This window comes from Hoplias malabaricus, chromosome 3 (genome assembly GCF_029633855.1).
Source record: "Hoplias malabaricus isolate fHopMal1 chromosome 3, fHopMal1.hap1, whole genome shotgun sequence".
NCBI lineage: Eukaryota > Metazoa > Chordata > Actinopteri > Characiformes > Erythrinidae > Hoplias > Hoplias malabaricus.
Genome location: NC_089802.1, coordinates 69,317,358 through 69,343,109, shown reverse-complemented (window position 1 = coordinate 69,343,109; position 25,752 = coordinate 69,317,358). Strand labels below are relative to the sequence as shown.

General features: G+C 39.4%; 1 protein-coding gene across 14 annotated transcripts in view; it reads right to left on the bottom strand.

The window, feature by feature from the left end:
- Positions 1 to 24,568, bottom strand: part of LOC136692431 (protein unc-80 homolog) — a 40,689-nt gene extending 16,121 nt beyond the window's left edge. For 4 of the 14 annotated variants that reach the window (XM_066665823.1, XM_066665830.1, XM_066665827.1 and 1 more), the window contains exons 1-35: positions 24,329 to 24,568; positions 23,880 to 23,928; positions 21,763 to 21,919; positions 21,187 to 21,491; positions 20,934 to 21,057; positions 18,712 to 18,776; positions 18,422 to 18,552; positions 17,185 to 17,452; positions 16,834 to 16,968; positions 16,533 to 16,749; positions 15,504 to 15,635; positions 14,807 to 15,075; positions 14,138 to 14,464; positions 13,782 to 13,913; positions 13,324 to 13,471; positions 10,083 to 10,133; positions 9,429 to 9,577; positions 9,013 to 9,176; positions 7,807 to 8,015; positions 6,818 to 6,924; positions 5,822 to 5,969; positions 4,785 to 4,957; positions 4,439 to 4,651; positions 4,098 to 4,233; positions 3,856 to 3,989; positions 3,406 to 3,586; positions 3,110 to 3,322; positions 2,835 to 2,935; positions 2,519 to 2,719; positions 2,315 to 2,422; positions 1,793 to 1,931; positions 1,406 to 1,587; positions 1,131 to 1,262; positions 857 to 1,043; positions 604 to 735 (exon numbers count right to left, since the gene is read on the bottom strand). In XM_066665823.1, coding sequence (XP_066521920.1) covers positions 604 to 735; positions 857 to 1,043; positions 1,131 to 1,262; positions 1,406 to 1,587; positions 1,793 to 1,931; positions 2,315 to 2,422; positions 2,519 to 2,719; positions 2,835 to 2,935; positions 3,110 to 3,322; positions 3,406 to 3,586; positions 3,856 to 3,989; positions 4,098 to 4,233; positions 4,439 to 4,651; positions 4,785 to 4,957; positions 5,822 to 5,969; positions 6,818 to 6,924; positions 7,807 to 8,015; positions 9,013 to 9,176; positions 9,429 to 9,577; positions 10,083 to 10,133; positions 13,324 to 13,471; positions 13,782 to 13,913; positions 14,138 to 14,464; positions 14,807 to 15,075; positions 15,504 to 15,635; positions 16,533 to 16,749; positions 16,834 to 16,968; positions 17,185 to 17,452; positions 18,422 to 18,552; positions 18,712 to 18,776; positions 20,934 to 21,057; positions 21,187 to 21,491; positions 21,763 to 21,919; positions 23,880 to 23,928; positions 24,329 to 24,420 — 5,611 coding nt within the window. In that variant the 5' untranslated portion in view covers positions 24,421 to 24,568. The remainder of the gene's footprint in view (positions 1 to 603; positions 736 to 856; positions 1,044 to 1,130; positions 1,263 to 1,405; positions 1,588 to 1,792; positions 1,932 to 2,314; positions 2,423 to 2,518; positions 2,720 to 2,834; positions 2,936 to 3,109; positions 3,323 to 3,405; positions 3,587 to 3,855; positions 3,990 to 4,097; positions 4,234 to 4,438; positions 4,652 to 4,784; positions 4,958 to 5,821; positions 5,970 to 6,817; positions 6,925 to 7,806; positions 8,016 to 9,012; positions 9,177 to 9,428; positions 9,578 to 10,082; positions 10,134 to 13,323; positions 13,472 to 13,781; positions 13,914 to 14,137; positions 14,465 to 14,806; positions 15,076 to 15,503; positions 15,636 to 16,532; positions 16,750 to 16,833; positions 16,969 to 17,184; positions 17,453 to 18,421; positions 18,553 to 18,711; positions 18,777 to 20,933; positions 21,058 to 21,186; positions 21,492 to 21,762; positions 21,920 to 23,879; positions 23,929 to 24,328) is intronic. The other 10 variants (XM_066665834.1, XM_066665837.1, XM_066665824.1 and 7 more) reach the window with 9 other exon arrangements.
- Between the last annotated feature and the right edge of the window lie 1,184 nt (positions 24,569 to 25,752).

Sequence of the window (25,752 nt, the reverse complement as noted above, 5' to 3'; positions counted from 1 at the left end):
TAAGAGGGCTGCCCTGAATACCATTTTTGGGGTATTTTAGGATATTCTGTGAATATTTGAATATTCAGGGGGTGCGGTGGTGTATATTGTTGTCATTAACAAAATCCAGGCTGCGCTGTGGCTTATAGTGCAGATTCACTCGTTACCTATGCTTGCTAACCTGCTAACTAGCTTGCTATCTAAGGGCACAGAGTATACACAATTTAACCAGTTTGAGCGAAGCTGCTCGTGTGGAGTGGAGCATTGCCTTTATTGATGTAAAGATGTAAAGGCATAAAGCTGACAAAATTAACTGCAGCTTTGCCATGCTTCATTGTTGTAGTAGGTTGCTGTTGCATGATAGGCTGTTTTAGGCAACGTTCTAAACTTTAAGGTTGACAAGGCTGAATATATGTGGAGTGAAGGGTTGCCTTTATCGAGAGCCACATTTATCCAAATAAATGAATTTCAGAATCTCAAAATTGTAACAGAATTCCTACCCAACAAACGAATATCCGAATATCTGAATATTCAGGGCCAACCCTAATAAAATAACAATAAACCTTCACATTTAGCTTAGTGATACACCATGCACAAGAGTGCATTGTTGATTCAGTCTCTTACCTTCAGCGCTGACCACTGAGCGCACAGACCACACCGAGCCACGGCGGAATGAGTAGTTCCTGTGAGAGTTGCTGGAGGCACAGGAGGGGCTGACTGATAGACGACGAGAAGCTAAATTTACCACATCTTCTGCTGACAGAGCACAAACATTACATATTACAGGCAAGATGTACTATAACTTCTATCTAAGGTCAGGGACCCTGATCTGTGTTTAGTTTACAGTAGTTTACAGTTAATGTAACTGAGGACTGACCCTCTTCCTCCTGCTCAGGTGGGGGGCTACAGGTTGGTTCGTAGCAGGCTTCCTGAGCAATGGGAATAGCTGTGATAATGCTGGCCTCACGGCCTAGCCGTCTCTTCTCCTCTTCCTGTTGCATGTTCTTCAAAATGTGCTCTGCACGCTGGTGAGAGCGGGACACCGCACGGGCAGAGAATGATTTCTGCAAAAAGTAGAACATTAAGGACTCAGTATTATTGTCACAGTTTATGTAATAATTTTATAGTCTATTGCATGGGCCACAACTTACAGACTGATCTTCACTGATTGCATCTGGAACAGTCCCAGCATTTATTGGCACCCATGGTGGATCAAACATAGGTACACAAGGCATTCCCAGTATAGGGGATGGCAGAGTGAAATTAATGCTGGGTGGAGGAATCTATAAGGAACAACAGAACAACACGGCCACACGCACAACCAGACAAATACACAGACACACACACACACATCTTATATACATTTTAAAACAACAAATGTGATTCAATTAATGCAACAAATCTTCCTATCACTGTGTGGATATACCTTAAAAATCTGCTGTGCACCCTCCTCCATGCGTGGCCAAACCTGATAACGGAACCTCCAAATGGTGTAGAACTTCAGCACTGAGTTTATCCTCTGACTTGCTTCTTGGTGCTGAAACTCAGCCGTCATCATCTCAGAGACAGCATCAGGCACCTTTACAGCACACAACAGAAACATGGCCGCTGCACAGACAAGTGGGTGTGTGTGTGTGTGAGAAAGAGAGAGAGAGTGAGAGAGAGGGAGAGAGAGAGAGAGAGAGAGAGAGAGATTGAAAATCCCATTAATTCAACTCATATATTAAGATCACATAATATTAGACACAGTATGCAAAGGCTGTATGAAGGATTCTAGTTCTTCGAGGTAAATGCCAAGGAGGGAAGGACAGACCTGCAGCAGCAGCAATATGCTCATCCACACTAAGGAGCAGCTCCCAGGCAGCTGGCTGGATATCACCATACATGTCCTCCGTCAAGACAGGGGCTGCTTTAATGAGCAGGGAGAGAGGAGCTGGAGATAAACTCATCACCTGCGTACAAAGCAACCATCATACATTAATTACAGAATCCAGACATCTAGAGAACGATAACCATGGGGACCTTCTGTAAAAGTATTATGCAGGTTGAGCAGTGTGCAGTACTTGTTATTATGATAATGCTCTCACAGCCAGCAGTTAAAAACAGTGGTCATTAAATGACATGTGAAATGCTACATGGCAGCAGATTTGCTGCTTTCCAACAAATGACTACCTACAGTCCTGTCCGGAACTGTCAGAAATTTTGGAAGAAATCTTGTAATGAATTATCGCTATGACTCATGTCTTAAAACACCCAGCAATGACTTAGAATGGTCTATCAGACTTTAGCAAACACTGCATCATAGACTTTCATGGAAAAAGTAGACTTAGTTCACCTGTGTGCGAATGTATTTCAGCATCCCTGAGTCTTTTTTCCCTTCTGCATTGCTGTCAGTGGGACGTCTCTTCATAGACGGGGTCCGCAGACAGGACTTGTCCGAGCACTATAACAGAACAGAAAATCAAATAATAATCTGACAGTTTTTGCTTTTTATACTCCTGTTAATTTTATTAGTGTTTCTGTTAGTGCTGCTTTGCACCTCTTTGCTTTTTTTGGCACGTGAACCTATGCCAGTGCCAGAGCTGTTCTCTCTCAGACTGTCCACCGTCTCTCCATACAACAGTTTGATGGCACGGACCAGACGGGTGCAGGAACGGCTGTGGCGCTGGTAGCATCGTGGGTGACAGAAATCCACATGCGTGCAGATAAAACTTTGTTGGTTGCACAGCAGGATCATAATCTGGGCACAGGAGAAAGAACTTAAAACACACAAACACACAAGGTTGTGTTCTACTATTTTTGTGGCTTATGTTTTGTTGCTTTATATATATGTCCAGCAGAGACAGGACACTAACATGCAGCCATGACATGTTGCGGTGGTAGTTGTCCTCCACTCCTCCAGTACTGCCAGGACCTTCAGGCTCAATGCTGGGCTCACTGGCACTCCAGGGACTCCCTGAAATCAAACAAACAAATGAACACAAACTCAGTCTTTACTTTCACATTGTGACTTGTCTACAGATAGCAAATTCACTCATTATATTTTACTATATTCTTTAATTCTTTTACATTGTCAAGACAATGACAAGAACTTATTCATTATATAAACAGATACAACAATGGTCTGCACCTATATCAGTGACAGTGTCTCTGCTTTGAGAGAGTAGGCGATCAGATTCAGCATCATTCTCAGACTCAGAGTCCTGCCGGGACATCTTGGTGCTCTTCAGACTGCCAGCTCTGCGGATGGAGGACAAGGAACCTCCTTTCTTTACCTTGAAACTCCTTGCACCTTTGATCTGCAACAGGCGAGAGCCTCCAATGCGGATCTTTCTGATGGGAGCTGAGTAGAGGAGAGGAGTCCAGAGCAAAGTTAATTGTATGCAACTTCACACGCATTAATATATTATTTCTGCCAAATCTTACCCAGGGGTTCTTGTGAAGATTTCTTTTCGTCACATGTGGTATCAGATTTTAGAGTGTGACTGCTGCTGTTCAGTGAATCATGACCATCCTCATCATCAAGTATTCCGGCAAAACTGATTTTCCTTTCATATCGATGCCGGCCCAAATCTGGATCCAGACGTAACCTGCAACTTTCTAAATCCTGAAATAATTGAAATGGTTTTGCCATATTTTAAATGTTTATCTTGAAAATGGCTTCAGTTAAAAAAAGCATGTGAAAAGACAATTTCCTAATTTACTGGTAGGTGAAAATATATTTTCAACACCTTTACCATTGCATAAAGTTATCATGAATTATCTGAAACATACTCTGCATGTAATTCAGTAATTTGTATTGAAGTTTATTATTCTGTACTCTCTATGAATTATTCAGTATCTCAGTAACAGTCGGGAGTAAGTACTGATATTGACCACCAGAGGCTCTGTGCGAGGACGAGGCAGGCATGGGAAAGTCTCTCGCAAGAAAGTGGTGATCTCCAAAAGCAGCTGACAAGCGGACATCTTCAGAGCAAATGGACATCCACATTTGGTGGGGTTTACTGTATCTGTCAAAATGAATATCCATTATGAATATTATTAGAAATTCAGAATCATTTTGATGCAAAAATACAATGATTCCTGTGTTTTAACATGAAGCACATCCTTTATCTTACTGTCATCCAGGAAGTCTTCCTCTTCATCTTCTTTCCTTGCCCTCCTCTTGCTGTCATCATCATAGATAAAACCCAGGATGTTAGCTGGGCTCTCACTGTCGGAGTGGCACAACTCACTCAGACGAGTGCCAATTGCCTTGTAGAAATAATACAAATCAAATGCAAGATTTCAGTTTTAAAAAATAAATACATTTTGGAGTTGGCTGAACTGATGCTTACTCTTTGTGCATTTAGACACTTTCAAAATGAAATATACCAAAGTGAAATAAGCTGGAAAAGAGTCAAAAGTCCAGGTCTAGAATTGAGATCAACTAGACATTTGGGTACTTGTCATTACTCACATCCCCCCACTGGTAGAAGTGCTTGGCTGCGTTCCACTGCAGCTTGTTGTTCCTCTTGTTCCCCACCACAGGTGAGCGTCCCCTTGAGAGCCCTCGCTTTGTGATGTTGACATGGTGACCTTTCATCCACTCTGGCCAGTTACCACGATTACAGCGGTGAACAAAGCGGGCACACTCCAGAAAAAGGGATGCCCTTGCTACCACTGGAGCTTCCTGCCATAAACATCAGATAAATACATTTAAATTAGCCAAAAAGTTTGCAGGGCACAGTACGGTCCTGAAAAAGACATTATACTGCTCTGTCACCACAATTATGTATGTTGTATGTAAGATAATTAAAACTAACCAGATCCAATGCAGCAGCTAATATGGATGCATCTGGAATTGTCCCTGGCTCACAGCAGTTCAAGAGGAACTGGAATCTTTTCATCCCCTGTCTGATCGCACCTAGGTTCACTATGTTCTTATTTTTCATGGTATCCTGGCTGGTGACCAAGCGCTCCTGGAACCCATGGCAACCTACCAGTGATAGAACAACAGTACAGAGTTAACTGAAAGAAGCTGCATAATAAAAATGGTCAGACTTATGGCCCAAGTGTAAAATTAAATGATTTCACATTACATATCATGTTCTAATGATCAACATATCATGTTTACTAACAAAAATGGTGTAAATGTTGTCATGTTACGTTTAACAGAACTTACTTTCATGAAATTTTGTGGAAATAAAATTAAATACGACTGTAAAATGTTTGAGACAAATTACTACATTTGGAGAGAACAAAGGTGCTCTAAGTGCTTAGTGGTTCCTTTTGACACTTGAATTCCTCCTCAACAATGCCCTTTCCTGTCAAAACTCGTACCTGCTAAATACATATTCCTAACATCATTTTTGAAACTCAGACTTGCTCACAAAATGTTTTTGCTCTTAACGTATCTGTGGACACGTGATTTGTAAAGAAAGGGCATTGTTTTTCAAGTTTGGAAAAAAGAAGTGTAGGCTGAGAGCACGCTGTCTCCGCAAAGCATAATGTCCTTTTCTCAAAACATTTGGCACAAAATCAATTCCATACTTATGCAGTACCCCACAGAATCATCCAATACTTCACATTTAGGCATCTCTGGTGGAGTGCTGGAAGCTTTCATTTCAAGCCATGTCAAGTCACAGTACAAGGACAGGCAGCACAGTAACATAGTAAGAAACTGTCCTTCTGCCAGCAGACAACTTCCCACAGAGACACACAAACACAAACACACAGAGCTGGCATGGAAGATGGTAGAGAACACTGAGTGCACCAGAAGCGCAGAACAGGACACGGACAGGCACGAACACAGAGCGAGTAGCGGATTTAGGGGGCAAGGGGGAACACCCCAGGGTTCTACCATCTTTCTCCTCTGTGTGGTGAAGCTTGGATGGGTTCCGCCGACCGGACCGCCATTTACCGAGCCGCTTGAAGAAATTCTCCTCCTCCTCCCGGCCGTACTCCAAAGCGCCTCCTTCAGACAGCTTCACAGCACTAGTAAACTTCACCTGTGAAGGCAGTTATCTTCATTTTCATTTTTTGTTTTTTTCCCATCTGCACAACAGACATGTGTTTGTAAAGCAGAACTCAAAAGATGTGACAGTAAAACAAAATACAGGATTAAATAAACATCAAAACATAGTAAAAAATATTCTGGGTTTTAGAACAGCCAAGTTGACTTATCACCAAATATCATCAAAATGCTCTTGGACGGTCTAAAGCAGTCCATTCAGGTTTCATTCAATCACCCATTTTGAAGAGTATTAGGTGCTCTAAAAGACAAGTGTTTTCACTTTTGTTTTATACTGTAACAAACTTCTGCTATATTTTTAAATAGAATGTTAAACATACATACTATGCCATTAAATATACTCTTTATTCTACTTGTGAAAATGTTGTGATCTCATATTAAGATGATTTTGTTTCCTCAGATTAGCCTCCAGAATTTTAGTTCCATCCAATAATGTTGTAGTAATAAATGTGGACAACCTGGTTAAAGGTGTAAAATTCAGGAGAGTCAATCAGGACAGGGGTTATTTACATATATTAATATTGATTTGTTTTGTTTAATATACCCAGATGTTTCCTCACTTTAACCCAATCAGTCATCAATTCCACCACTTTGATACATGACGCCACCAATACTGGGAGAGTAAGAAAAGCACATTTCCTTTGAGACACTGGATGTAAACTAAGGCCTTATCCTCATCCACAGAATGCTCCTGTCAGTTACATCAGCTGAGAGTATCAAAGAACATCTGATTTAATAATGAGGCATAGAATGAGGTTGGAAAATGGTCTTGTAAGTATGATAATAACCAATCTCTCAGCAGAGCAGTGGCTGACTCTGTCTCACCTTGGAGCTCTGTCTGATAAAGGAAAGTCTGTCCACTGAGCTGATGTCCAGAAGGTCCTCTACCCCATCAGCCAGCCCCGATAAGGAGGAACGTTTCAGCCAATTTCCTGCATATATGCAGCCATAAATTAAGGTAAACAACAGCCTGCACACCTGTTGAAACTAATGTAGGCCATGAATTAAATTAGTCAATTCACGCAGAATCATAGCTTTGTCTTATGTTCATTACATAAAAGCACTACCTAAAAAAAAGCAAACTGACCATTGTGTAGTTACGATGAAGCTTGGTCCAGTTGGAATAGCAACACCTTCATACATAACTGAGTATTCAAATAAATATGCAATGGAAATGAACAGGATTTGATCTAAAGCAGGACAAAGGTACAACCACAGACATAAACACAGGGATGAACAAAGACTATGCAGGATTTTCACACACAAAGCTTAAAATAAATAAAACTGCATTTAAAGGCTTTTTTTATATATAGGTTTAGAATAATCACACACACACACACATACGTAAGAGCGAGAGAGTGAATGGAAGGTGGACAGTCCTACGGCATGCTGGTGACAAAAAAACACACACAAGAAGAGAGATATGAATGGCACTGGATCCCAGATTTCCAAATTTCATACACCATAAGCCATGTGCACACCAAGGATTTAGGTCATATAAAGCAGGCCACTGAAAATATCATATTTTGTTTATAGTGCTTCACAGAATTCCACAGCTTCACTGCCAGACTGAGCAATTAACATGCTAATTTTGCAAATGTGCACATGGCCTAAATATAATGTAATGGAACATGATAAATGCCAGTGATACAAACACAGTGAAGTTGAGTCAGAATACCCACTAAGATCATAACGTAAAAAAGTGATAGGTAATCGCTGTCAAGATTTTACCCTGCAGATCCAGAATGATAAATGGATACAAGTGAAGAGAAACAGACAGACAGACACACACACACATACACACAAGCACATACCTATGGGGAGTTTGAGTTTCTTGCGCAGTGAAATGCGTCGGGAACGTGAGCGAGAACGTCGGTCTGTGGTGGTGCCTGAATGGGCAGTGGTACACTCGGATGTATCTTGCTCAGACTGACTGCTGGTGTCACTAGCAGCACTCTGTGATTTAAACATCTTTCTCCAAAAGTCCTTCCTTCCTAACAGAGCCCCGGGAATCTGTTCCTCACTGATACAATCACACACAGCAAAAGATGCTTAATATAGCACACAAATGATTTTTGCACCTCAAACACCACCTCAGTGCATCCCTTAACTGATCCAGTACATAAATAAATAAATGGCACATTTAAAAAGTATAATAATGAAGAACATTCCCTAAAATGATTGCATGGAAAAATGTGTTGTTCACTATGTCCTTATTTTTCATCGTATCCTGGCTCCATATGCATACTTTGATTGATGAAAACTTTGAAAGTAATTTCTGTACATTTTTCTCAGTTATATAAAAGTTCAAAAGAACTGAAGACTCACAATTATTTTTACAGCATACGACAAACTTCTTAAAAATATTCTGAAAATGTGGTCTGAAATAATATTGTTTGCTAAATATAAAATGAAAAGTGGTATTCTGACCTAAAATAACCCTTTTAAAATATGATTCATAATGTTTCATTTAACCATGCAAGTAATAAAAACAAGTTCTTATTTATAATGGCTGCATAACAAAGAGCAGATGCCACTTAAAGGAAAAGGAAATATAAAAATACATAAAATATACACCATAAAATTCAACAATACTGTCAATTAATGGATAAACAGGTGCATATATAAGTATAATTTTTTTATAGTTATATATTTTTGTTCAACAATTTTTTCTAAATACAATACCCAGTATATATTACTCAAATACATCATCCAGCCAACAGAAATCTGACCTTTTTTTTTACCTCCTAACAACAAGAAATATCAACAGCCCACTCACTATCATTCCCTCCAAAGCTCTTTTCACATTCCTCTTCAAGATACATCACCAAGTGTTCTTCCCAATTAAAAATTAAGACAATACCACTACCGCAAATTCATTGGGCTGAGTATGCGTTTTTTAGCATATGTCATTTCCCTTTTTAGTCAAAGTACAAATATACAACAAGTGACAGTGAAATTAGTTATACTAATGTAGTGTTCATACCAGTTACTGTATGTGAGGATACTGTGGGTCTAACCTTTTTTGTCCAGCGGCCTTGGCATCCTCTTTATCCTCAGGTTTCTTTGTGGCATTGAGTTTTTCTGCACTGTCCAACAGAGCACTTAGGGCCACGCGACGGAAAACGTTGCCATGTGACTCTTTGATAAACTGAACCAACTGTCGAATGTCACAGTATAGACCCTTTTCAATGTGAGTAAGGTGTGAGTAATGGGGGAAGAAGGAAGAACCAAAGTGGTAAAGAGAAAATACTTAACTAAGGTAATCATACTGATAAGAGCTCTTTCTCAGAACATTTATATATAACAGATATACAATGAATATTCCACAAAAAAAAATCTTGAATAAACAATACCTCTCAATAGCTGTAAGACTGCTTATAAAAATAATAAATGATCAGCCTAAAATGTGCTGGCCTAGATACTCGGCCCTCACCAGATTCTCTGGACTGTGCAGCTCATGTGTAGTGGAGGCGCATCTGGTTATAAGAGATTTGAACATGCAGCCCACCACCACTGCCTCCATGTTCTGAGCCAGAGATTTATCACCTCCTGTGGCGAAATTGTTCCCAAAGCCAGCCTTGTCTGAAAACACATAGGAGCCACCTTAGATGCTGGGTGCAATGCTGTGAGGGAAGATGGAGCAACAGAAGTGAGGCTCAGGCATGAGTGGAAGAACAAACAGGGGAAGCTGGAAGCCATTCACACATACAGAATGGAAGTGGAAAGAGGTGCACAAAAATCATAAAGCACGTATGAGAGGCTGACATTAAAGGGATTGCAGGTTTGAAGGGTTGTACACATGCAAATGTCTGTGGCCTGATAGTCTTGGACCTAACAATCAGGTCATGCTTCCATTTTACAGCATTGGGGGTTAATTCTACATATTCTTCTTAGATATTGTGTCATATTCTCTCTTAGATTTACTAGCTCTGGTCTTTGAAAAAGTACCTTTTTGCTTTTTTTTGTGGGGGCCTACACTATTTATCCAAATCTAGTGGCAAGAATATCACCTTAAGACACAGGGAGGGGTGCAGGAATGGGAGTAATGCCTAGTTTTTGGCAGTAAATTTAGACATTGTGTATCTACCGAAGTTTCGCTTATTCGCCCTCCTGGACCTCTCACCTGCACTGCCGTATTCTGCAAGAGAAGAAATGTGGGGCAACATTGGTGTCAGGCCAGCACAGACATAGTTCTCAGGAAACACTAACCCACCTCAAACATACACACACTCTCAATCGTTCACCCAGACACAACCACACATGCGCACAAAACTCACACTCCAGGGACCTTCATGGTTTCATTATCATTCCACTCATATGTTCACTAACTTGCCAACAGCTGGAAATATTGTAAGTGAATTAAATTTTTTATTATTTTCTTGAAATTGGGGGAAAAAACCCTAAACATGTAAACTGTATTTTCGTGTATTAATATTAACATTGGCAAGTCTGCTGAAAGGATGAGTGACTGAGTAATGGAGGAAGAGTTACTGATGCACATTAGTGTTTTATGGGAAGATGTATATCTGAGGGCAGGATGAGAAAAAAAACCTTCTGTATAAACTTTAACCCAAACTGCCCTTAGAGTCCATACCATTCCCTAAAACACAGTTTATAGGGGAGTAGGGAGACAGAAGGAGAGATGCAAAAGTGAAGGAAGAATGAAGGGAGAACAACAAAAAGACATGATCAGCATTAAATATACAGTCAATTAATTCCCAGCTTAGTATATTCGACCATACATTATTTACTATAATGTTAAGGATTCATGAAGACAAAGTTAAATTATCTCAGCACACTGACCCTACAAGGGAGTAGAAATAAACTTACATTTATGTTTAGGTAGCATTTTGTTCAAATGGATTCAGTGGCCAAAGATTTGAAAGATATATATATATATATATATATATATATATATATATATATATATATATATATATATATATATATATATATATTATATATATATATTTTTTTTTTAATTATTTTTTATTTTATTTTATTTAATTTTTTTGTAAGGATGTATACAGCTACATGGAAAATGTATGGCATCCCTATACTACGGTGGCCCTCTGCGTTGCATCACAACATTTACAAAGCAAACAAAAGCTCAGAACACTAAAGAGAACTAAAGAGAGCTAAAGAGAACACAAATATATTTTAAAAACACTGCATTGAATAAATGCTGCATTGACAAAAACGCTGCATAGGAGAATAGCTCACACCGGAAATGTCCACGGCCGCAAGGGGCACTGTATATGTTGACTTGTTGTGAAAAACGCCCTAGCAAAGCAAGAATTGTGAAGTCAAAGATGAAGAGAAGCAGTGGATAGACATTTGTATACCAAAAAGCTTACTGTCTCTCTGATCAGGTCCCAAGGGACGAACTTCTATCCACCGCTTCTCTCCTTTGATTTACGTGCGTTCCGGTTTGAGCTATTCTCACTGCGGTTAAGCCAGCCGCCATTTGAGAAACAGTAAACTAGCCATATCTCAAATTTTAATAATACACAAAGAGCGTGAAGACCTGAAAGTAAGCCCATAGTTTTAAAGGAAAAGTAACCACATTTTAGCGGCTTATAAAACATTTCTAACAAATACTTCATAAATCCAACAGATATCAGTTCAGTTTTTAACTATACCTATAAAATATGAAGTGATATTACTGTTTTGTTTTTTAAGTAAATGCCATCCAAAATCCCCATAATTGTCCATGGTTTTTAATGATTTGTCATATTTCATGATGCATAAAATGATCATTTCTAATATGTAGTCCATACAACCAACATATATCAATACATACTATGTATATATGTATATAATTTACCATACTATGTACCTATATGACGTGATATTACCTTATAGTTTTTGTGTAATTGGCATCCAAAATCCCCAATATTTGTATTGTTTTTTACTGATTAGTCAATTTTCATGCTGCATAAAATTGTTATTTCTAATAAGTAGTCCAAGCATTTACGGTGTGAGCTATTCTCCAATGCAGTGATTTTTTCAATTCAGTGTTTTTGAAATGTATTTCTTTGCTTTGTAAATGTTGTTGTGATGTGACTCATGGGGCCACTGTACTATACCCTGAACAATTAAAAATATATATTTTTCAGCAAATGTTATACACAGCTACTTCATATTTGATTGATTTGAAGAAAACAATGAGCACTGTGGAATACAATTAAAATTTTTAGGGAGTTGACATTGATAATACCAGCTATACCAATACCTGCTATATCGATTCATGAATGATAAAAAAAATATTTAAACTGTCCTTTCAGGTAAAAGCAAAAATAAGTTCACACAAATCAGAAATGCATGTCAGTTGCTAGAAAAGGGTGTATTTGTCGGCTGTAACTGACTATATTCTAATATAATCTAGATTTGTGAAATTTTTTGTATTGCTTTAGTTGCTGAAAAGAAAGATTACTTTGATTGGATGCTATGGCTATTTTTTCAACTTTATCCCAATATTCTCCTCAGTTACACACAGTGCCAACATCGTGGGAAGATGAAACCAAGTTGCTTTTTGAACTGCTGCTAAGACAACGCCACTGGACAGACGGTTCAACGTGCAGGAGAACATTGCCAACTGCCTAGATCTGTTACATCTGCCAGCAGACATCCACACTGGCCACTTTGTGCTTGTGTGATGGGGACACGGGGACCCTTCTATCCGCCTAGACAGCAAGGTCAGTTGTACACTCTTGGACTCCTGGCCTTGGATGGCTGAAGCTTCCCAGGATATAAAACTGGCAATCTCTTCGGGATATTTACACTAAAGTAATTGAGTGAAATGCAACACACAGTCCTATTTCCTACTAACTATTGTTATAAATGTGTATGGATCAGGATTTAACAATGCTAAAAAAGACAGACTAACAGAGGCTGTAAAAAAAAAAAAACACTGGTAAACACAGAAAGCATTGACAAACACAGAGAGAAATGCAGTCCAATTGGGACAGAGAAAGTCTCATGAAATTGCTTTATTAGTTATGGTGTAATGGAAGTACCTTTAATTGTGCTATCGGAAAATGTGACATGGCACACAAATATTCAGTTGGTGGAAATAGATTATTTATTATGAAGAAATAACTGCCTATGGTACAAACTATCCCACTGTCCATTCTGATTTTACACAAGCTGAGACAACTGTTGCTGGCTGCTAAATGATGCTTTCCTTTGTTATCCTACTCAGAACTGACACCATGGCTAGCTATTACAACACAAATCCATATCAAATGAAGTGGGTCATAATTCTTTCTGGACATTTAAGTGTTTTTAATTTGTGATAAGAATTAGATAAGACTTTGTCCTCTTACTGTCAGTGATGGGCTCCATACAGAAGCCGAGTAGAGCATGCAGGAAATCCACAATGTTGTTGAGTGAGTCCTTGTTGACATACTCTTTCATAGTCTGTCGAAACTGCACTTTATCCAGCTTGTACAGACTGGTCAGGCAGTTCTGGGCCTACACATAAAAAATTAAATAGTGTAAATACACAATCCAGATGCAACTTATATGTGAGAAGTGAAAATTTGACACTCATCTTGCCTTAAATAAGAATAAAAATTTTGAGTATAATGGCAATATCTTTAAGTAATCTAGCCTAACAGCCTCCTGTATTTTATTTTGCATTGCAAAAATCTATACTCTTCTCTATTGAAAAGTTGACTGGTAAAAAAACTTAAAATACCATATTAACAGAATTTGACAGGAACTAGTGCTTAAAATGTGCTTTTTCAAATCTACAGGACTAGAGAATGTAAAAAGCAGTGACCTGCATCCGCAGACGATCTCCAGAGAGTCCACGGTGACCCTCTCCACAACCATATGCACAGCCCAGAGACTTCACAATCTTTATAAGCATGGTAAGAGCCAGTCTGTGGGGACTGAGGGAAGAGTCCTCCTCCTGTGAATATGACATGATTGACTCTTATGTTAAATGCAGTTTAAACAAAATTTACATTGTTCTGAATCACCCAGTACCTCTTTACTGTTAGTACTGGAACGACACACACCACAACAAATATGTCAATTAAAACCTGCTACTCTAAATTACTTTCTTACAAAAAAGAAAGTTGTACTAAAGCCATATATTCTTTATAACGAAATCAGTGTCATCAAGTTACATACCTTATTGTCTTTGTTGTTTTTTATATCATTTCTGCTACCTCCTCCACTACCTCCTCCTCCATCACCTCCATCTCCATCTCCACTCCCTCCACTAGGTGCTGCCCCTGTGCCCCCACTCATGCCACCATGAGCACCACCCACACTTTGACCAGCTCCTTCCTTCAAATGCTCTGCATCCTTTGGCTTCTCCTCAGGTTTGGACACCTTCTTGGCCAGGTTAGGCACCACGCCCAGCTGCAGGAGACACTCAATGATGTTGAGGGCCACATCACAAATCCGCGAGCTGATGTCATGAGTGAGTACAGCATACACAGCTCGCAGAACAGTCTTGGGATGCAATAAGAGCAGAACAAAAGAGAAATAATCTCTGTTATAAACAGGCCTAGTTAAAAAGTTATCTTCAAAAAACAATCCCCTGTAGCAAGCACTAGCTGCATTGTGCAAATAAAGTGTTTTTAATGTGAAATCTCTGCTGAAATCTGGTGCAATTTAACACTATAATAAAGGGTAAGTGGCTGTTTAATTATTGTGTAAGTTAACTACAAAAAGTCATGTTTACAAATTACTTTCTTCATAAGAAATTTTGACTGAAATCTGTTGCTAATAATACAACGTCGAAACATGTTTTGTTTACAAATAAGGAACGGCCTAAGAAAGACTCGTACTTACAGTAAGATCTAGCATGCCATTCTTCAGGATGAAGTTGTTGGTGCCCTCAATGGTGTCTTTTTCTTCCAGACAGGAGTAGTTGATGCATGAATCTGTCAGACTGCGGGGGAGGTTGGAACATGCCAGGGGTTCACAAGGCATTTCTGGGATGGAGTTAGGATTGCACAGTTTCTTAATATGCTCAGTGAAGAAATCAGTGTAACCCACGTTAAAGGAGGCCACTGTTGTGTTAAAGGTGGCCATGGTAATTGTAGATATCTGGGAACGGACTGGGAAAGAAATACAAAAAGATAGATTTGGTTATGGTAGGTAAAGGTGTAAGAAAATAACAAAATGCTTATGAATAGAAATCTATATCACAGCAGCCACAACCAGTAATAATTATTTCCATTAACTGGCTTGATCATTGTCACTAAGGGGGAATCTACAGCCTTTATGCTATAGGACTGTCAAATTAACATTTGTCTGATTTAAAAAGATTTGTGCAGAATCGCACACTTAGAAAAATGTTATTGGCAGCAATAAATGAGCATTAAAATCTATTTTGGGTATTTGGATGCTTGCTATATTTGAGTGCTGCCTATGGATTTATGACAGGCTTTATTCGTTTTTATTGCTCGTCTGTAACCCACAAAGATGATATTTCTAACTTAGCTGCTGACTTAGCTGAGCAGAGTAATGTGTTGTGTTGTCTTACCACCCTCTTTAATTGTGTTGTCACTGTGGCTGTTAGAATGGTCAGGCAGATTGTGGTGGGAGTGAGAGTGTTTTGCTCCAAGACTGTCCATATCTCCTGCTGTATCTGTGCTGCCTCTGCGAGTGAACTTCCCTACAAAGCAAAGCATAATACCTTTAATGTGATGAGTTCAACACAGATGCTCATTATGTAACAAGAAAAAAAGAAATCACAAAAAATACATATATAGCAAATGACTACATCTGATTGACATTTAATACAATTCTCATACTGATGCAAATGATACCCCAACATCCAAGGTTTTACTCAAAATTTGTAAAGTGATGATTTGTCAAAATATTAAATTAACAAAACATTTTTCCCTAATATTCTGGGTTAATTTAATAAATTAACTTAAATTGTTAATTGTAATCTCTAAATTCCTAAAAAGGATAATGCAATGTATTTTTAAGTTTACTTTGATTAGAGCTGAAAGTCTACACTTCAATCACTTTGTTTTCTATTGTTTCAACTCTTTAGGGTAAATTAGTGCTGGGAGATATGAGCGCAAATCAATATCACAACTAAATGTACATTTTACTACAATTACAGTTAATAAATGGTTGTTTTATTTTGGCATTTTTCACCCTTATAGTTCAGTGATGGGGCTTGTACTGAAAATATGCTCCAGTATTAAATATGGGATATTTTTTCTAATGTTGCTGGGAGATTGTTCCTCTCTTGTTTTCCGAGCGCTGTTTATATTTGGTGTATGATTGTGCTTTGGTCCCTGGAGCTGTTTTTTCTTAGTGTTTACATTTGATTTCTTTTTGTTCAGTGTCATTTTAATTATAGTCAAAACACAGCACGTCAAAATCATAGACACTGAGTTTATTCTTTGGTACTAGCTTTTCGTGTGGCTGCCTCTTAAGTTGCTTTTATGTAGCAGATAGGGGCATAATCACATCACTACAGTGTGGTAGCGTGGTTTTAAAGGGACAGTACATGAATACATTTTATCACACCACAGAAATGTATCAGTGGCATTACCCATGATTGTGGACGGCCAGCCTCCACGCTCCAGAGGACGTCGTTCATCACCCAGTCCAGAAAAACTCCCAAATGAGAAAGTGCTGCGAGTGGGTGATACGTCTAGGTGATCCTCATGCATCAAGAATGGAACGCCCATACGGCGCTGCCGCTTTTTACCTGTGTGGTGGAACGGTATCGAGCCCTTCCTCTCCCGGTCCTCTCTGCGATTCTTAAACTAAGAGCAGACAAGTCTTGTAAAAGACTAGTATGGTATTGTTTCTGATCTCATTCACTGAATGTGCAGTATTTCTGAACAAACCTTTTTGAAAATATTCATGCCCATGTCAGTGGAGAGGTCTGGGACTGCTGATCTTCTGAGGTTGGTGATGGAAACTTTTGAGAAAGTCTCTGAGCTCAGAGACCTCCCTTCCTCATTACATTTCAATGTCATGTCCTTAAGGCAGTAAGAGTAGGGCCACATCAATAAACAATGTCATTCATTAATTCATCTCCTGTAATCACTTCAAATTGATCAGTGTTGCCTTGGAGCTGAATCCTACTTTGTCAATTTACAAAACCAAAATCATATTTTCTGGAAATTTTCAGTTTATTGTTCCCATGTAAACAAACTAATTATGTTGTGACGTAACAGATCTGCAGTGGATCCTACCTGTGTTTTATGTGTGTTGACTAGAGAGGGTGTTGCAGCCACCATGGAACTGCTTCGAGGACGAGGCAGAGGTGCTATGGGCAGATCAGGAGGGCGTTCAGGCTTCTCCTGAAGGATCTGCCGCAGTCGCTGCAGGTAGAAGATGAGAGCCCAGTGCACCCCCTCTTCTGTCCAGTGAGGCTGAAGCAAGCAACGCAGCACAGCCACATCAAAGTAGGTTGCATATCTCGCCCGCTGGGACACAGAGATACCACCAGGGGCTGACAATCTATCAGAAACAAAGGGATGAGGAGGAAGAGAGGGAATTAATTTTAAAAGAACATCAGTTAAAAAAAGGAAGTGCCATTTTAAATTCAGTTTGCTTAGCACTGTTGCTCAGCAACTGCTTTAAGCACACATCAATTCAAATGGTGCCAGATGGAGGGACAGATGCAGCACAACTGATCTTATCTAATGAACCTATAGCATTGTATGTAATGAAAAGAACACACTACTTTTGGGCACACTACTTCAACAATACTGATATTAATGTTATTAAAAAATGTTTGACTATCACAAGTGTCATTGAATATATCTATAAATTGTTTGGTTTGGAAGAATAAGTGTGTATTAAAACAAAAATAGGGCCTAGAATTTAGCTAATAAATACTGGATAGTTAATGTGAATAGATTCTTCCATGTTTTCCACTCTATGTTTTATATCATTTGCAATGTGATAGTTTTTTTATATCATTTGCAATGTGACACTGTGGGTGGTGGTGATATTTTTGTTTTTTGTACTTGTCATAAGCATGGGGGATAAAGAAAAAAAAATGCAGAAGTTCTATACATGCAGCTATGTATTTATATACACGATATGGCTAAAGATGCATAGATAACTATTCATACAACATTTCTTCTGAAATTAAGGTAGAGAGCTCCCTCTTTGCTACAGTACTCCTATCTAGTTTTATGGTAAGGTCAGCCTCTCAAAGAAAGCAGTTTTACTGCCCAGATGGTGGCCTCTAGCTGATGCCTGACATTGGCTGTATAAACTTAGTCACATGAGGAAAATGCTCCAGAGTAACCCATTTTATTTCAATGGAGATTATACAGCTGGTGGGTGCCTAACTGAACATCTGTGTCCACATAGTGCAAACATGAAATTAGCTAAATCACTAACCACAAGGAGTGTCTACATACTTAAATATGTAGCTTATATATATGAATTTGCCCTGTGTTTGTTTTGAAGGCTCACTTCTTCTGTGCGACTCCTCTCTCATATGGCTGCTGTGAGGAGCCTCCTCTGTCCACAGAGTTGCCACGGGGACAGCTATGGCCTGTCACTGAAGGGGAGGAGGAGCCAGATTGAGCCGATTCACATACCACCTGCGAGTCAGAGGGGAAACCAGATCACATGACACAGCCATTAAATTATATTACGGCGATGAGGAAGGAAATAACTCTCCACTGGGATCTAAAGGACTGGGGGGAGGGGGGCAGGTGACTAGGGGCAGAACAGATGCTCATCAGAGGCCAAGTACTCACTGTGGAGCAGGGGTTGCTTGTGCCACAGGGGCTACACTGGTTATTCGCCAGAGAGTTCCTTTTTGCTGTGAATGTTGAAAGGAAAGATATTTGAAGATGTCTAGACACTGTAATGGTAAAATAAATTCAGATACAAAAAGATCAAAAAGTTCTATGTAAACACAAAATGCTTCCTTAACTGATGTGCAGTTTATGAGCCCTTTTTGGCACTTTTGATGCCAAAGTTTGCTTCTTCAGTTTTGCAGTGACTATACAAGATCTAATAAATCTGTCATGATCCCTACATTTTAGCTGATGATTAATCACCCTAAAATGTTTTTCATGAACCATTTGTCCTTTGCTCATTGTGTGATAATACTAAAGCCAAATATTAGTCACATACATAACTGTGGTAATGTGAACAGAGAATGACTCCCAGGAGGTGTTACATAAGTTGATGTATTTTCACTTTGCCACAGTGACCTGTATGTGTATACCAGAAGAGTCACCTATGTGACCCAGTGTGTAACTAAATGGTATATAAACAGGTAAGTGCATGCTGTACATTTTGAGAAATGTAGCCCTTCTCATGACCCTTCTCCAAGTTACAAAAAGCTCTAAAAATAACCAGTAACATACATAACTAGCATTAAAATATTTGCTTTGCTTATAATATTCCTCAAATTTAAACTATTCAAGCTCGTTCTGTGCTGTTTGATAATGTTCTGCATACTGTGTTCTAAATTAATATAATGTATTATTATAATATTAATAATTATTATTATTATTATTATTGTAACTAGCATTAGGTTTCATACCTCTTGACTGCCTGCTGTGTCACAAGGAATCTAAAAGATTAACCCGTGACCCATGACAGGACATTAATACTATAGAAATGGGAGAAGGTACATGGTAGTCAACATATAGCTTCTGCGCACACATCCATCAATGCAACAACCTTCAGGTTGCCCAAGTCCTACACACTCTCTAGATAAAATGCCCCATGGTAGGAGACCATGGTACAGAATGACCCAGTGCACTGTGACAGATGTGGATTTGACAGCGGCAAGACTAGCTTTGCAACAGAAAAACTGGTCAGTCTGACAGACAGTAGCTATGGGAGATACATATTCTCTTAAGGTATAATATGAGCTGTTCAGACCTCTCAGCATAAGTAGGGAGGTTGAGGGTTTGGCAACTTAAGGCCGTGTTCAGTCTCAAAACATTGCTGAAGCAGAAGGCAGATTTCAATGAGATTCACTCCAGGGGCTCAGAGGGTGCCCTTCACAGAGAGTCTAGAGAAAAAGGATGGATCGAGGCAGAGTTCTAAGCAAATGGAGCAAATCCAATCTAGTTATCCTTTAATGAATGAAGAGACTAGCTCAACAATAACAGCCAGCTGGCACCAGTTGACACAAAAACGTCACCACAGATATCTTAAAAATTAAGAGGGATTTTGCAGAGTGCAGAAGCAAGGGTCATGCTGATGATCAGCACACCAGTCAAGAAGGGGCCCTCCAGCCCCGGCATTATCAGTTCACCCCAACGGCAAGCAAAATTATCTCAAGGCCAGAAGAATCACACATAGCTCAAGGACACTGGTGCAAATCCCCAGTGCATTGCACCAATCACCCAATCTGCAATACAACATACCCTGCAAGACGTTGCGAGGCAGCCTGCAGTGTTTATAAGGGGGCTATGGTGACTTGCATCCGATGCTACAGTAGTATCTAAGGGGATTGGTGGGAATGAGGTAGAGGTAGCAGTTGGTGCACCATGGAAATTGTATGATCACTGAGGTACAGTGTGGTTGGAATGTGGAAACAGAGGGAAGAAAATGGAGAAAAATAGAGAAAGCAAAAAAAAAAAAAAAAAAAAAGAATACCAGTAACAAAGACCAGGAGAATGAAGTTCTGTACAATGAAGCCAATCAGAGTAAATCACAGCAGACAGAGCCACAGATAGTGTCTATAGCACCACCCTGGCAGTCAGGAGGTATGAAACATAACTGTCTTGCTTCCTAGCATGGCAATCAGCAAAACACACATCACAAACTGAAATAAACATCAGAGACTTACTGCTGCCCTCTAAAGTTCAGAATTTGGCTTCTCATTGTTGTGATAACAAAAGATGTAAAACTTAGACTTAAATGTTTTCCTTACTATCCAGTTAAAGCTTAGTGAAAGGTGCAAGAGCTGCCTGGTATGTTTTTCACTTTTTCAAAGAAGGATTATAGATCTCACCAGTAACAATACTCCGCATAGGCTTGATGAGAGCAGAGAAGGCGGGAACATCAGGTTGACGGTGCTCCCACATTGGCTGCCAAATGATAAGTCCACTAGCCAATCGAAAGGTTAGATCAGACTCCTGTCGAATGTAAAGTTCAGTGAAATGTACAGCAGAATCTGTATAGCTAACATATCTGACATAAAATTATATAACTTTCTGGAAAAAAACATTTTAAAACTTAATCGCTATTAAGGGTACACAACCAACCTTGATGCGGTTTATGAGAGGGGCAAAGAGGAATACAAAAAGCTCCACAGTGGCCATGTTCTTGTGGTAAATCTTGGCACGGGCATACTCATTTTCTTCAGGGGTACTACCATTCCGATCAAGGTTGCCCTGGTTGCCTAATGGCTGGAGAAAGGCACTGCTGCCACTGCCACCCCCTCCAGACCAGCCATGTCCCTGGTCCTGGTGGCATTCCTGAGGTGCCTCCAGCAACATCCAGTGAAGAGTGTGGAGTAGTTTGGTCTCAGCTACACCTAGCTTATCCTGGTGCCCTGACAGAGACAGTGCTAAAGGTTCATATTTTGTTTTCAGAGAAAAGCAAGCAAACAAGACAATGAGAAAGTAGAATATGCTTTTACGTAAAATATGTTTTATTTAAATATCCAAAACAACTTTAACATCATACATGCTTTAATAAATTACCAACCCCGTTCCAAGAGTATCACTGCCCTGCATGTTTTGATGCTTCCCCTTATATTAAGACACTAATCGGTCTTTCCCAAACTGAAGTTGTTGTGTTAGAGCAGGAAAAACAAGAACAAGGATTTTGGATTATACCTAGCTTGTTGCGGTTGGAGAGGAGAATGGAAGTGCAGTGGAGGACATGAGGGAGTGCTGCCTGAACCAGCTCCCAACGTGAGATGCTCTGGATAGCCTCAGTGAGTGCAGGTGACAGTCCATGGAGCTTATTCTCCACAAGCACCCGCTCAAAAGACTGCGAGGGGAACACATGCCCAGATAAATAAACAACCAGAGCACTCCCATACCTACTTAAAATTAAGCATTATTATAAGAATCCCAAAGCTTAAAGGCAACATTAAAATATCCACAAAACCATAAGTGTGCTCACTTGATTTTATAATTTACTTCATTCAGTCATTATCTGTAAGCGCTTATCCAGTTCAGGGTCATGGTGGGTCCAGAGCCTACCTGGAATCATTGGGCACAAGGCGGGAATACACCCTGAACGAGGCGCCAGTCCTTCACAGGGCAACACACACAGTCACTCACACACTCTCACACCTACAGACACTTTTGAGTCGCCAATCCACCTACCAACGTGTTTTTGGACTGTGGGAGGAAACCGGAACACCCGGAGGAAACCCACGCGGACATGGAGAGAACACACTAAACTCCAGGTCCCTGGAGCTGTGTGACTGAGAGACTACCTGCTGCGCCACTGTGTCACACCCCTTATAATTTACTTGTAAAAATAAATTTTCATTTATGAAAAAGGAGCACACATTCAGTGTTTTTGAAACTTGAGTTTTCGAATATGCCTTATTTATGTGGGTCTGTTAAAAATGTGCAGTATTATCAGACTACAGTAGCTTAAAGGAATACAATGTAAGTATTGGCTTTTTTGTCTCCTGATCACCTCCTACCTGTTGTTGAGTATAATTCACGTTTACAATACTGTCCTGAAATCAAGTCTCACACACACCTCTCTCCCTCGCTTCCTTGCTCGCTCACTCACTCAAACACGACTCGCACACACTCTCCCTGTCTCTCTCTCACGGACAAACACACAACTCTCTCACTCCCTCTCTGGCTCTGGTGCTCAGCTGATTTTGAGCCAGGGGAATGCGTGTAATCGAATAAAATAATGTTGACTACATGATAAAACCCATATATCGCTCATAATACACACTGGACTGTGTTATTACAACCATAAAATCTAGCTTTGGTGGTACACTAGCCATTATAACCACAGCAGCCGACAGTAAAGCACTTCTTACCAGAACCGATGTCCAATACTAAAAATTGAGCTAATCCAGCTAAAGAAAGCTGATGTTACCGCCACTCGTCCTTGTTCATCAGTAACTCTTAAATCCAGATTAAAACACTGTCCTCAAGAAAGCTTGGGTTCCATGTCTTCAATGGGACTATTTAGCTAATATATTTTAGAGTAAGACCAACATGAGGCAACCAAACACTAACAGTCTGGCACTCTACTTTTAGCATTCATTCATAATTAAAAGCAGTTCAACCTGGTTTTAAAAGAGATGTAACAATTTGTTAATAGAAATTAACTGAAAAATAAACAGCAATCGCAATATTGGACAATAAAATCACAACGTTTTCCCCAAATCGTTCAGCCCGACTGTACTACAGCCACTTGCCCATAAAAATTTATTTAAACGACCTTTTATAAGTCTTTACTTGCAATATGTCTTTAATGTATTGGTCTTAAATAATATTCTAATTTTCTGAGATCAGATGAATTTGGGGATTTCATTAGTTGTCAGTTATAATCATCAAATTAAAAGAAATAAACACTTGAAATATATCAGTCTGTGTGTAATGACTGAGTATAATATACAAGTTTCACTTTTTAAATGGAATTACTGAAAAAAATCAGCTTTTTCATGATACTCTAGTTTTATGACCAGCACCTGTAGTATCTAAGGGGATTGATGGGAATGAGGTAGAGGTAGCAGTTGGTGCACCATGGAAACTGTATGATTACTGAGGAATTGTACAGTGTGGTTGGAATGTGGAAACAGAGGGAAGAAAAGGGAGAAAAATAGAGAGAGCCAAAAAAAAGTTATAAAATATTGAAAACAGTGAGAGATATGGAGGGGGGGGGGGCTGAAGCCTCAGGTCTAATGAGGACAGATTAGGTTGGGTGAGGGGAACCAATCTCACTGATGATAAATACTCTTTTTACTCACCACACAAGAGGCTTCATACTGCTTCCCTAGCTTCGGTCTCAAAAAGGCGCTGAAATAAACATAATGTATTAAATATACACACATCCGATGTCCAGTGTATTTTTACTATTACATTTCAAACATGTAAACGATAAATATATAAAAACAGAGTTACTGCTCAAATAAAACGACCCTGCAGTGCAATATAAAAACTTAAATAACGTGGGAATTATTTCAGACATTTCTCTCACATTTTACTGGTTTTAACTAGTTTCATCTGTGTGTCTTTTTTTAAAAAAAAAGAGTAAAATCACCGCGGTGCGAAAAAGATGACGCACGAGACAGTTCTGAGAAAAGCCGTTGATAACGAGCCAAACGACACAGCAGCTGAACAACGACACATATTTATTTTTCTCCGAGAATAAAACTGTCTCCGTCCAAAAACACTTATGTAGTTAAAAATTCCTGACCTGGTCTGTCTCCAGAGGAAGGTCTGAATGGGGAACGGTATCCCTCTGCAGTTCTCCTGCTCGCTGTCGTCCAGGCTTTTCCTCTTAACCATCTTCACTCAGCGGCTGGACCCAAATGAAATTAAAACCGGAGCCAACGGCCCGAAAGAAGACTTTGCTCCCCGTACAATGACACTAACGGTGTCTACATATAGAAAAAATGGCTGCAGGTGGCCATTTCTGACAGTTTGTCCACCATCTCGCCGCGTTATGAGGTAAAATATTACAGACGCTTCTGCTTTCAGTGATTCGGCGACTTTTAAAGAGACAGTACACAGCCTCCGTGTGGGCAAATTAGCAGTGGACTAACTGCTAGTCTCCTCCTCCCAGAATCCATAGCGCAGTATAGATACAAACGTTTAGATATGAAGGTAGCATTAAAAAAATGCCTTGTTCGATGCCATCAACAAACTCGTAACATTATGTCTAATGCCATGTCTGGTTCCACTAACCTATGTGAAGATTTTATCCAGTTTTTCAGCATGTACAATACCTGCCATTATATACTCCTGGCACTATCTCCATTATCCATACATTAATGGACTTATGAGTAAATCCAGTACACTTGTTCTGTAGATTCAAATAGTCATTCTCAAAATGACTATTTCTTGTTTGTAAATAACAGGCAGCATTTTCATTGCCAAATACAAATCCCACACTGCTCTCTTTTATCATGGTGCACCTCAAGGTTCTATTTTAAGTCCAATTTGGGTTATACATTTTGGTTCGATAATTTACTAGTTGGATTGGTGCATCCATTTTTTATGATGAAAATGTCAAAATCTACTGCACATTTCCCTCTCATCAGCCTACTACGTTGTTTAGGCATTAGATGGCATCCAAATATATCAAATTAATTTTCGACAAGGCAAAGGCGATGTTAATCAGGATCAGGGCTGCGCAGGCTATGGCTAGTGACATCTGCCTTAACCTGCATGGTATCAGTATTTCTTCTGCTAGTACAACAAAATCATAATTCTACTTAACATTGCTCTCTCAGGTTATGATGCTGAGATACTGCTTCATCCTTTTGTTACATCACTACTAATTAATTCTTCTCAGGTCTCCCCCAAATTTCTGAACACACTACAGTTTATTTAAAATTCAGCTGTTCAGTTACTTACACCAGGGAAACTGAGTGTATCTCTTCTGTCCTCCAACATCTTCACTGTCTCCCAGTTACCATAATCCAATATAGACTTCTCCTCACTTTTTATAAAGAACTTAATACAAGTAATTTGAAATAATAAATGTAAGATGCAGGAGCACCCAGTGGCTATTTCACAGGACACCAGCTAAGAGACTGTAATTACAAAGTAATAAACTTATTAGTCTTTTGTCTGTGAGCAGAAATTATCATAAAAAGGCCTTCTCATAACCAAAAT